Raw genomic sequence first — 13,385 nt, 5'->3', positions numbered from 1 at the left:
AACATCTCAGGAGCACAACTGAAGTCAACCCAGACCATAATATTTTAAGATATTAAGCTTTTTTTAAAAAAAAAAATTCCCTTGTCAGTTGTCCAGGTCAGTATTTGAATTGTGTTACAGTTCCATACAGTGCCATCTTTTGGCCAAATATGATAATGCAATTGTAGTGTTCCACACTTTCGGTAATAAAAGATGATGTTGCTGCTAACAGGTCCCTAATCTTTACACATACACTCACCTAAAGGATTATTAGGAACACCTGTTCAATTTCTCATTAATGCAATTATCTAACCAACCAATCACATGGCAGTTGCTTCAATGCATTTAGGGGTGTGGTCCTGTCAAGACAATCTCCTGAACTCCAAACTGAATGTCTGAATGGGAAAGAAAGGTGATTTAAGCAATTTTGAGCGTGGCATGGTTGTTGGTGGCAGACGGGCCGGTCTGAGTATTTCACAATCTGCACAGTTACTGGGATTTTCACGCACAACCATTTCTAGGGTTTACAAAGTATGGTGTGAAAAGGGAAAAACATCCAGTATGCGGCAGTCCTGTGGGCGAAAATGTCTTGTTGATGCTAGAGGTCAGAGGAGAATGGGCCGACTGATTCAAGCTGATAGAAGAGCAACTTTGACTGAAATAACCACTCGTTACAACCGAGGTATGCAGCAAAGCATTTGTGAAGCCACAACACGTACAGCCTTGAGGCGGATGGGCTACAACAGCAGAAGACCCCACCGGGTACCACTCATCTCCACTACAAATAGGAAAAAGAGGCTACAATTTGCACAAGCTCACCAAAATTGGACAGTTGAAGACTGGAAAAATGTTGCCTGGTCTGATGAGTCTCGATTTCTGTTGAGACATTCAGATGGTAGAGTCAGAATTTGGCGTAAACAGAATGAGAACATGGATCCATCATGCCTTGTTACCACTGTGCAGGCTGGTGGTGGTGGTGTAATGGTGTGGGGGATGTTTTCTTGGCACACTTTAGGCCCCTTAGTGCCAATTGGGCATCGTTTAAATGCCACGGCCTACCTGAGCATTGTTTCTGACCATGTCCATCCCTTTATGACCACCATGTACCCATCCTCTGATGGCTACTTCCAGCAGGATAATGCACCATGTCACAAAGGTCGAATCATTTCAAATTGGTTTCTTGAACATGACAATGAGTTCACTGTACTAAACTGGCCCCCACAGTCACCAGATCTCAACCCAATAGAGCATCTTTGGGATGTGGTGGAACGGGAGCTTCGTGCCCTGGATGTGCATCCCACAAATCTCCATCAACTGCAAGATGCTATCCTATCAATATGGGCCAACATTTCTAAAGAATGCTTTCAGCACCTTGTTGAATCAATGCCACGTAGAATTAAGGCAGTTCTGAAGGCGAAAGGGGGTCAAACACAGTATTAGTATGGTGTTCCTAATAATCCTTTAGGTGAGTGTAGATTAGTACATTGTATGTTTGTTCGTACATATATGTGCTTATGCAAACGTTTACAAGATGGTAGGCTTAAGCCTATATTAGTTTAATGTTGTGCCAGGTGGGCTACAATCAAATCCTGTTTAGGGCCCCCAAAAGACTAGAAACAGCCCTGACTGCATCCATTCAGTACCTAGACCCTGATATGACCAGGACATTCACATTTTCAATAGCCTATTTTATATATGATTACTCATTTTACTTGCATATTCAGTAATATGCCTATAATACACTCACCTAAAGGATTATTAGGAACACCATACTAATACTGTGTTTGACCCCCTTTCGCCTTCAGAACTGCCTTAATTCTACGTGGCATTGATTCAACAAGGTGCTGAAAGCATTCTTTAGAAATGTTGGCCCATATTGATAGGATAGCATCTTGCAGTTGATGGAGATTTGTGGGATGCACATCCAGGGCACGAAGCTCCCGTTCCACCACATCCCAAAGATGCTCTTTTGGGTTGAGATCTGGTGACTGTGGGGCCAGTTTAGTACAGTGAACTCATTGTCATGTTCAAGAAACCAATTTGAAATGATTCGACCTTTGTGACATGGTGCATTATCCTGCTGGAAGTAACCATCAGAGGATGGGTACATGGTGGTCATAAAGGGATGGACATGGTCAGAAACAATGCTCAGGTAGGCTGTGGCATTTAAACGATGCCCAATTGGCACTAAGGGGCCTAAAGTGTGCCAAGAAAACATCCCCCACACCATTACACCACCACCACCAGCCTGCACAGTGGTAACAAGGCATGATGGATCCATGTTCTCATTCTGTTTACGCCAAATTCTGACTCTACCATCTGAATGTCTCAACAGAAATCGAGACTCATCAGACCAGGCAACATTTTTCCAGTCTTCAACTGTCCAATTTTGGTGAGCTTGTGCAAATTGTAGCCTCTTTTTCCTATTTGTAGTGGAGATGAGTGGTACCCGGTGGGGTATTCTGCTGTTGTAGCCCATCCGCCTCAAGGTTGTACGTGTTGTGGCTTCACAAATGCTTTGCTGCATACCTCGGTTGTAACGAGTGGTTATTTCAGTCAAAGTTGCTCTTCTATCAGCTTGAATCAGTCGGCCCATTCTCCTCTGACCTCTAGCATCAACAAGGCATTTTCGCCCACAGGACTGCCGCATACTGGATGTTTTTCCCTTTTCACACCATTCTTTGTAATCCCTAGAAATGGTTGTGCGTGAAAATCCCAGTAACTGAGCAGATTGTGAAATACTCAGACCGGCCCGTCTGGCACCAACAACCATGCCACGCTCAAAATTGCTTAAATCACCTTTCTTTCCCATTCAGACATTCAGTTTGGAGTTCAGGAGATTGTCTTGACCAGGGCCACACCCCTAAATGCATTGAAGCAACTGCCATGTGATTGGTTGGTTAAATAATTGCATTAATGAGAAATTGAACAGGTGTTCCTAATAATCCTTTAGGTGAGTGTATATTGTAACAGTTACCGCTTTTCTCGGTTCTGTTACGGGTCCACCACGCTGAGCAGAAATAAGGGAGGAGGCGCAGGATGCAAGCAACAGCAACTTTATTTGCACACAGGTGTTCACCGAGGCTGGAGCGACCCTCTCTCACACACTGCCACTACACCTGTAGACCCGCGGGCACCGGGCACCCCTATGTAAGCCCTCTGGCCCCAACCCCTGTCCCCTGGAAATAACTACACACTAGTAACCCAAACATAACAGAAAAACACAAACACATCTACACATACCCCCCCCCCCAGTCCCAGATCGTTACAATATAATGAGTTCCCTGAGATGCAAACAATACAAATAAATACATAAAGCAATAAAACCTTGGTTGTGGTTATTATCATTATGAGCATTGACGGTTTCTACCCGTACGACTTACATATACATTATGTTAAAGAAATCAAACAAGCATTGAACATCGACATGGTGTAAATAAGCACACACAAAATACAACAAAACCAAACCGTTGAAAACGAAACTACAGACTTAACAACAGGCAGAAACGAAACTGCGTTGGTAACTGAGCTGGAAAGGCACTGTGAGGTCTGTACAAGAGTTGTATCTGAACGGAGAAAGAGGTGGGATAATTAACCGGGATAATTAGGACGACACGTTTCTAAAAAAGCTCCCAGCGTTTCCATTTCAGCGAGGTAGGTATAACCCGAACACATGGCGAAAACAGTACATTGATTTATATTGGCGTCTTGCAGATATGTTTTACGTAGCAAACCAATGAGTATGTAGTAGTTACCAACGTTGCCCTGCTGCGTAATAAATAGTTATATAATGTACACAGTAAAATCATAGCAATATGCATTTCACCCAGTAAGGCAGTACTAGAGACAGCTAGGGAGGGTGAATTGTATGCTTTCTCTCCCGGGAGTACTGTAGTACAACACAGGTTGAGACACACTGCTATAGGCAACAGTAGGTGTCCATAGTTAGCCAGTTGATGGCAGTGGCATCATATGCTACATTAATTAATTTGCGTATGCTCGGTGTCGTTTCTCTATATCAGATGTGTATGTGCACCACACACTCTGGCTGACAAAACGCCTGCACTGGAAAAATAATGTTAATTACATATACAAATGAAGATACATGACATTAGTTTGTATTTTAACGTGAATTCACGAAATTAATGTGTGTGTAAAATCTGATACAAAATAATGTGAAACTTCAATGTTGTAGGCCTAATACTGTAAATAAAACAGAATGTGCATACACTTGAAGGGCATACACCATAATATATAACCATAATAAATGAAGGTTAAATACTTTTCAACCTTTGTCAATGGACTATAAACCACAATTAAAAAAAGAAAAGAAAAATCCACATTGTGTGTAAGAAAGTATTTTCAAATATTTTAATTCAAATGAAGGTTAGATCAACAAACACACACACATGCAGTGCCTACATCCCATCCCAAGTCTACATCCCATTTTAACTCCATCCATCCATTTTCAAAACCACTTATCCTGGCGAGGGACACAGGGCCATTTTAACTGATTTTCATCTATTGTTGCCTCATAGCCTGGAAATAAAACACATGATCAGTTTTTTTTTCTTTTTTTTTCATTAATCTACACATCCCATCCCACAACATCCAACTGAAAAAGAATCAGGACAAAGTTGTTGAAAGACACAGATGGGTATCCAAAAAAGAACCAAGGTCCTTGATTTTCCCTTCAGCACAAATCTAATGTTTTAATTTAGATAGGCAATGAGGGACATCTGAAGTGTGGTTTAGTATTCAAACATTGTCAGTTTCTCTTAACAGAGAAAAAAAATCGATGTGATTGTCACGTGATGAACCTTCGAATGTTTGGAAAAACCTCAGAATTTCTGGAAACCGAATGAACCTTCGAACCTTCTAAGACAGCCTTACAGATGAGTTTTTACAATGTGCTGCGCCTGTCTCCATCTCTCAGTCTCTCTTATTTTCTTTCCTCCTGTTGTCAGCTGCCAAGGTAGAGCCATGGCATCCATCCCCAAAGTCAAAGAGTTGGAACAATGCTTGAATTTATATCAAATAATGTACCAGGATGCAGGAGTGCTTCATGTGTGTAAGTTGGCTCTTTTTTCTCATCTCTTCAAAAACATTACAGAAAATGTACAAAGCTGACCATGAAGTCTGCCAGTGTGCTACTGTGCTGTGCCGTATTTGCTATAGTTATTCGTATTCATATAGTTACTGATCACATTGTTTTTATAATTAAGGCGTCACTCCCAGGTGCTTCTCCTGCCACTGCGAGGTGATCTTGCTATGCTCTTCTCTCCCTCTGTGACAGTGCAAGAACAGTGCATGCTGTACAGTTACAGTCAATGGTCTGTTGTGCAGAGATGGGTGGACTTCAGTAGAAAGGAGGGAGGCCTGGCCCTGACCCAGAGCAACCTGGATCTCTTTGAACGACAGGTGAGACCCTGAGCAATGTGCCACTCGCTCCAAGCCCACAGTCCATCTGTGGGAGTGGCCTGTTGTTGGTGCAGGCCACTGCAAATGTGACAAGTTTGCTAACTATGCCAGAGTCCAGATCATTAATATTGATTAGAAAAAACAAAGGCCCTAATACTGATCCCTGTGGAACTCCACTAACAACCTCACTCCAGTTAGAAGCGACTCCTCTAATCGACACCCTCTGTTTCCTATACATCAACCATTTCATAATCCATCTACTTACATTACCCTGAATGCCTACAGCTTCCAATTTGAGGATCAGTCTTTGGTGTGGAACCTTATCAAAAGCTTTTTGAAAATCTAAGTATATCATATTATATGCTTTCATGTGATCAAAAAAATTGAGAACGAAATTGAGAAAAAAAAAGTAAAAACAAACAAACAACTCAGGATCAGGGTAGCCATATATACATCTTTACAAATGTACAAGTTTCCTATGTAAAACACACTTGTTTTCATACACACCTGAAGCATGTAACTGTGCCAGATCTGCCTGCATGCTTTTCTGAATGCAGGTACCCTCTTGCAGGGTGGATGTCTTGAGAATAGGCCCCTGATTGAATATGACCCTACATGAGTAAGCCTCCTCTGACCTGTACTGTGTTTCATCCTTTTCATTCAGGACCTGCGTCCTCAATGGCATCAGTCTCACAAGGTAATTTTCCTGATATTGCAAGTACTTCTTCCTTCTGATGTGTTTCATTGTCACTTAAGATACAGTTTGCACATGACACCAAATTAAGCAGACTCTGTGGGTCTTCACACAAAGGCTGCTGGGTTTATGGGACAAACTGCCCACTCATGTAGAGGGATATGAGAAAAAGGGGGGGGCAGAATCTGAATGAGAGTGACAATGACACGGCCTCTTCTAACCTGTTACTTTCTGTTTTTCTTCTTCATGCAGGACCGGGGCACTGACTGGATTCAGTCTTATAATGTGAGTTTCCTCTTCAGACTCTGTTTGCTTTTTACTATAATTGTGATGTAATATTATAGTCAATCTTACCGGTTGGTTTGGGAAGGATCTAATTCAAATTGACCACTATTATCAATACATGTTTTTTTTTTTTAAATCTTTCCATTGAAATACATCTACTCCCTGTGAACATATTAGAGAAGCTTTATGGTCTCAGTTTTTGATGTTATGTTTTGTGTGTGGTGTGTTTCCTTTTCTTAGAGTGAGGACATAAAATGGGGACTAGCACTAAACCTTTTCTGTAGCCAGCTGCCAATTCTGACAGTTGAAAAAAATGGATTCAAAAATCTCTGTATGAAGATTAACCCAAAGTTAAAATACCCAAGCTTGGCAGAAATAATGAACTTTTTGTGTTTCAATGTATATACAATCTGTAAGCAAGCGGCCCTTGCTAGGATGAGTGGATGCTCTTTCTTCTCATGCTCCACTGACCTGCACTGCAACACCACTGGGGACCCCTGCAGAGTCATCACAGTGCAGTACATTTCAGACAGCTGGGAGGTGGAGGATTTGACCTTTGGCTGTGGAGGAATGCTGCCGAACCTCGGCCCTGTGGAGCTCGGTGAAGCGTTCGCTGAAGTCTTGTCTGAATGGAGGCTGAATGTGTCGAAGATGTCGGCTATCACAACAGGCAACCTGAGTCACATGAGGCAGGGGTTCTCCTCCAGGTCGTGGATTCCCTGCTTCCTTCACAGTGTGGATCTCTGTGTGGACAAGCTGCTGCTCTTGGACCTGGTGTCAGCGCCTCTCTCACGACTTCGCAAAGTGGTGTCTGCTTTCACCAGGTCCACTCAGTACCGAGAGGCCCTCCTGAAGAAGCAGACAGAGCTGAGTTTGTCCAAAGATCAGCTGATCCTTGACCAACCTAAGAGATGGAGGTCCACTTACAGTATGGTCAACAGATTCCTGGAACAAGAGGAAGTGGTTTCTGCAGTTCTCACTGAGAATGGCAAGAGCCACCTTCTCCTCCAGGAAGCTGAGATCACTGTTTTGAAGGATGTCCACTCTGTCCTGCATCCCCTGTTTGAGCTGATGGAAGCCCTGCTAGTGGAAAAACCCATAATCATGTCTTCGATCCCTCCTGTCCTGTGGAGGATGAATTCCTCAATGTCAGTTGCCGATGGAGACAGTGACCTGGTGAAGCAGATGAAACAGATGATGATGTCTGATCTGAAGAAACAGTATGGCAGTGAATGCCTGCAAACTGTCCTGGACTGCGCCTCGTTCCTAGACCCTCGCTTCAAGAACACCTTCGTCACCGACCCACAGGCCGTGAGGACGGAGCTGATGGGGCAAGTGATGACCCTCCCTCAGCCCCCGACTGCGGGGACCCAGCAGAGCATGGAGCCGGCCCCCTCCTTCTCCAGCTTCAACCCCTCAACCCCTGAACCGCAGGGCAAGAGGCGCAGATCTGACCTGCAGGGCTTGCTCTGTGATATTAAGAACCAGAAGGAGCTGGAGACTCCTACAGGGAAGTCTCTGCCCCAGGAGGACCTGCAATGTGAGATTGCATTCTACCAGAAGACACAGGAGATACAACCTGACCAGAGCCCACTGGCTTGGTGGAAGAAGAACTGCATCTTATTTCCTATCCTGGCATCCTTCGCAAAGAAATACCTGTGCGTCTCTGCCCTGAGCTGCCCCTCTGAGTTAGTCTACAGCTCCTCTGAGCTCAGTACCACTGCAGGGGGAAGCAGAGTCACCCCGGAGCAGCTCAACAAGCTGGTGTTTCTGTCCAGGACCTTGCAAAAGAAACAGCTGTAAACCTTTAATTGTACAATTGCTTTCATCAGGAATTTGACCCAAGACTGTTCACATGTAATGATATTCTCCAAGATTGAGAACTAAGATTTGATTGATTAGCTGCACTTAATACATGTTTAGATATTTTGTTCATTAACAGGGTTTGGGAGCAGCAGAATCTGTTTTCCGGCTCCAATTGAATTGTATAATAATTCTTTGTGAGAAAGGGATATCACTGATGTGCGAGAAATGTATTATTTTCATTAGAAGCTTCATTTTGACTTTGACCTGCACAGCTAATGCCAAACTCTTTAGAAAATAAAATGCATTTAATGTCATAACACATAATGAACAACAAGCAGAATAATTAATAGAAACAACTGCAGACATTGCTTTTTTCCCAGGGGTGATCTTTGAATTCTAGGTGCAAAGATAAATAACAGACATGATCAGCACTTCAAGGCATTCAAAACGGAAAACAGGAGGCACTTCTTCACACAGAGAGTCATCACAATCTGGAATAAACTACCCAGCGATGTGGTTGAAGCTGAAAGTTTGGGAACATTTAAAAATAGACTGGATAGGATCCTTGGATCACTTAGATATTAATAAACACCAAACGAGCACGATGGGTCGAATGGCCCCCTCTCGTTTGTAAACTTTCTTATGTTCTTCTTATGTTCTTATATTGTATTCTGCTTCACGTGTAGGTTGTTGTGTTTTTCTGTAGTTAATCTTTGTGCCACCACTAGACAGTGTAACTTTTCCATATCTGGGCTGTGTCCCAAACTGCTCTGTTGCTTCCTACACCTTTGGGGAAGCGCAGGACAAAAACGCAGAATGTGTGCTTATTGTATTGTGCACTTATTATATGTATGTGTTTTGTAGACTAATGCTTTGAAAAACATTTGAAAAAAGTCACCCTGGGTAAGGGCATATGGTAATAAATAAAGTAAATAAATACATAATAGTAATCCCTGACATCTATCAATAGGTCCTGAAATGCTTTATTGATGTACTTTTCCAATCATAAATTGAAATCATGACTTAGGTTCATTTTATTTCTGTCACTGTTGTATCCCACACATCCCGCAATTCACAAGCTCACCACCAGAAGTCATCATTACCAGACTACAAACCCTCACATTCCCCAGCAATCAGCCACTTAACATTCCTCGGCACCATGTGCACTTGTTCTATCATCCTCAAACTCCCATTGGACCAGCACTCTCCTTCACTGCCCTCTGCTCCCCTCTGCTACACATACGTGTACATCGACCACCGATTGCTGGATTCTCCCTACCAGCCTGATCATTGACCCCCTGCTTACCTTATCGACCACGGCTTCTGGATTCTCCTGGACATTACTGTTTGCCGGCATTGACCCCAGCCTGTTCCTGACCACCTCTCACTCCGCAGCTGGGTTCCCCTCCACGGCAGTGCTTCAACTACCTACCCAACTCCATGTATGATGTGAAGTGCCAAAAGCACAGCCCTTGTTCACTTGAATTCTGCCACTCCACCTCCATGAAGTTGATTCCTTATTTTTCAGTGATGGTTACTCACTTATCTCATTTCCCCCCCTGTTTTTTAATAAGTAATTGTAACTTTTTTTTTTTTTAAGAAATAAGTAATGGTTACTCATTCCTTATTTCTTTTTGCCTGTTTTTCACAAAACAAGTTTTTCATTTCTTATTTCCCCATTACTGAATTTTAGGACATATAGGACAACACTATTACTTATTCTTCACACAGCGATACAATAGCATACGACAATACTTCTCATTACTTATTCTTATAAGTCGATGAAAAGTAGCTGACAACATGTAGCGGGCGGGTTCAAGGATCTGCAAGGGCTTTGTGCAAAGAAGTCAGGCACTGAATAGAGGTAGGCTATGGCAAAGAGGTACTTCCTTAAGGGCTGTTAGAGAGACTGCATCACAGTTTTTCAGTAAATTAGTGATGCTTATTATTCTTAATTTTTCTTTCCTGATTTAAGGACACTTATCTTTTTTACATCAGTAGTTGAGACAACCCCCTATAGAAGTCAATGGAAGATGTACTTATTGAAGTAATAGAGGTATTTTGGCCTGAACACGCTTGGCGAAGGGAACAACAGCCTGACCCAGTTCTCCAAAATAATTATAGGTTACTTATTTGTTATTTTGTTTCCCAGTTCTCCAAAAATAAGTAAGTACAGTAAGTGTTTTTTCTAGGGTTGACCCTAGAACACTGACCTCCGCCCCCCCCCCCCCCTCTCTCTAATCAAAGACCTACTTGTGCCACCTTGTCATTTCTGATCGCTTTGGTACAAGACAAGATGCAGTTTCAATGCAGTTTCGATGGTTTAAAAAAATCTTACACTACTACAAAATCCAAAGTATAAATATGCAAGATAATTAAACTGATGTAGATCTTGATTACCATTTTAATTGTTTGAACTGTGGATACAAATAAACAATTTCAATCCGTCAACCATATTAGAATGTGTAGTACTTTTAATTTCACTTCTTGAACTCGGCTGCTTTTGTTTTTTAATAAAGAAAAAAAAAGTATTCTGATTACATTACTGACTTGGAGTAATGTACTGTACTGGATTAGGTTACACATTATTTTCAAAACAAGGTAATCAGTTCTGTAACGGAATACTTTTTAAAAGTAACCCTCCCAACCCTGGTCATATATATACTCTGATTCTCACAAAGACTAGACTCCACACCAGCTGCCTGGAGAAGTTTCACTTAGCTATGCCTCCACTGGTCCTCTGACTCCTAGGAGCGGATTAATACAGCTGTAGCTCCTCCACCTCCTCTTTCTCCTCGCTCCCCATACACTGCTGTTAGCCCTGTCTACTTTTGTTACTTTCACACCTTTTTGTAGCAGCTACTGCATCAATTTGAACAAAGAGGAAAGAAATGTAAGCATTAAGGAACATGATAAAAATAAAAATAATAAATAAGTAATTTCACGTGACACTGAAATGTATTTGTTTCTCCCACCCCCCTGCTCAAAAGGCTTGTTAGTTGTACTAAGCTGCCTTCACTAAAATAAATAACTGTATTTATTGTTTTTAGATCCATTTGGAGACAGAACAAGAGCAATTTACCACGCTGAGGAAGTTGCAGCCAGCAGTGCGTCAGAGGCTCCACATCCTGTCATAAAAGATGGTAATATTAGTAGACCTGTAACCTGTGAAGACTATGCATTTAATGACACTGCTCTGTAGATGCGCTGATTCTGCTCGGTGATATTCTTGGTTGCTATGGTGGCGCTAAGGTGGGGCTAGCATGATTCTTGGTGGGGCTGTAGACCAACCAAGCCATACCCTGCCACCGCCCCTGGAAATAAGTAATATGTAACAGGGGACTACAGTCCTTATTATATAAGGAACTGATTTATTCCTGTGTGTTGAGAAGGAAGGAGTATCAGGCTGTGAAATGGGGATATAGAACGACAGTGACTGTAGTGTATTATGTAGAGCAGCTGTATAAGGCGTAAAGGACAGTGGGATAGGCTCTAGTGGGCTGCGGTATGTGGTGTAGGAAGATGGATGCAGGCCTCTGGCATATAAGATGTAGGAAACCAGAATTCAGTCATCAGACACAAGCTCATAGAAATCCTTGTTCAGTGAACTAAACTGTATGGGTATGAGTTTCAAATGTTGTAGACATTTTTTTCAATATTAGAAAGTTAGTATTAATATTACAAATTAGTATTAAGGTGGATATGGTGATTGTTCTTAAGTTTTGTTTTTCGCTGTATTTTCCCCACGTTATATTTTATTACAGAGCTCAGAGCTCATAAATATTTAGTAAGTGAGTTTGGCTCTAGCTCCATTGACTTGTATATAGAAAAAGCTAGAATTCTCAACAAATGTATACATGTACATGACCCTGGAGTTTCCTCTAGCTAGCTCAGTAGTAAATATCCAGCCCTGTGTTTAGAGAAGTTGAAGTGAATGGAGCTGGAAGCTTGTAGAAATGTTCTGTATGCAGGGAATTAGAAACATCAAAGACAGCAGTTGATTGAAGCAGCAGACATACCTGGGCTACCATAGAGTTTAATAATGTTATATCTAATATGTATACTTTGAGTGGTTTTAATCAGAGCTGTTTCTAGGCATGAGAGACATAAGCGGCTGCTTAGGGCCCCCAGCCGCTAGGGACCCCCCTAGCAAAAACTAATAATTAATAAATTGACTATATTTTCAATTATTTTCTATAATTGAACACAGTGATCAGTTTTCAGATTGGATATTATGTTTGATCATGGAATCAAACAATTTATGCTCTAGAAAACTGCCATCGATCTGGTTTTGGTATGCGTTGGGTGTAGATAAAAAAACCTTTTAGGACTGCATCGCACCCAAATTACAATGGCTGAGAAATGACACGCACCAATCTGTTGCACAAAAGCATAAAAATAACCTGAAGATAAACAAGCACAAGAGAAAGGTATTGTTATTTGATTATTTTTCGTTTTTATTGCTGGCAGTAGCTTGCTTGCATAGTAACTGTTTTAATGACGATGACATTAAATGTGTAGCTAAACCAGAGGCCTGGCACCGTGGTAAAGTTAGCTTGACGTTTGATACTAGTTTGATATTCGCGCTAAAAATAGGTGTATCCCCCCAACCACGACAGCTAGCGTTTTCAAATCAACCTTCACATGAAGAAGACCAATTGTGAATTATTTAGCAGCCTTTGTTTTACTTGTGAATCATTAGAGTAATTTGTGAAAATCAATAACACACCACACATTCCCTATAAATGTCTATATCTCCCCAGCCATAATAGGTAGCATGTTCAAACCAACTTTGATGTATAAAACTAAAAGACCAATTGTGATTTATTTCTCAGCTTCTGTTTAACCTGTGAATACTAATAATTATTTGTGAAAAACATTAACATACATAAAAGCTGCAACATGCTTACCTGCACATCTAACATGTATTGATACTCACAACGATTGCAGTGCCACAAAACCATTTTTTTATTTAAAGAACATCAGTTGTGAATTGTTTCACAGCTTCTGTTTTACCTGTGAACCCTGGGGATAATTTGTGAAAAGGAATATCATACCATACCGTACACAGACTATCTGGCACGTGTAAAAGGGATTTATTTCCCCTTCCCCAACCACAGCAGCTAGCTAACTTTAATTTAAAGTTGACCAGTTGTGAATCGTTTCACAGTCGCCGTTTTACCTGTGAATACTAAGAATC

The 13,385-nt window shown here is 41.6% G+C and overlaps 1 protein-coding gene across 1 annotated transcript; it reads left to right on the top strand.

Moving 5' to 3' along the window:
• Positions 1 to 3,498: 3,498 nt before the first annotated feature.
• LOC136764606 (E3 SUMO-protein ligase ZBED1) lies at positions 3,499 to 9,129 on the top strand. The gene is made up of 6 exons (XM_066718800.1): positions 3,499 to 3,633; positions 4,947 to 5,050; positions 5,276 to 5,400; positions 6,065 to 6,097; positions 6,347 to 6,379; positions 6,620 to 9,129. The coding sequence occupies exons 2-6, from the start codon at positions 4,963 to 4,965 to the stop codon at positions 8,180 to 8,182; spliced, it is 1,842 nt and encodes a 613-aa protein (XP_066574897.1). The 5' UTR covers positions 3,499 to 3,633; positions 4,947 to 4,962; the 3' UTR covers positions 8,183 to 9,129.
• The last annotated feature ends 4,256 nt before the right edge of the window (positions 9,130 to 13,385 follow it).

This window comes from Amia ocellicauda, chromosome 12 (genome assembly GCF_036373705.1).
Source record: "Amia ocellicauda isolate fAmiCal2 chromosome 12, fAmiCal2.hap1, whole genome shotgun sequence".
In the NCBI taxonomy this organism is placed as follows: domain Eukaryota; kingdom Metazoa; phylum Chordata; class Actinopteri; order Amiiformes; family Amiidae; genus Amia; species Amia ocellicauda.
The sequence above is the reverse complement of the archived record's forward strand: the minus strand, read 5'-3'. Positions and strand labels throughout refer to the sequence as shown.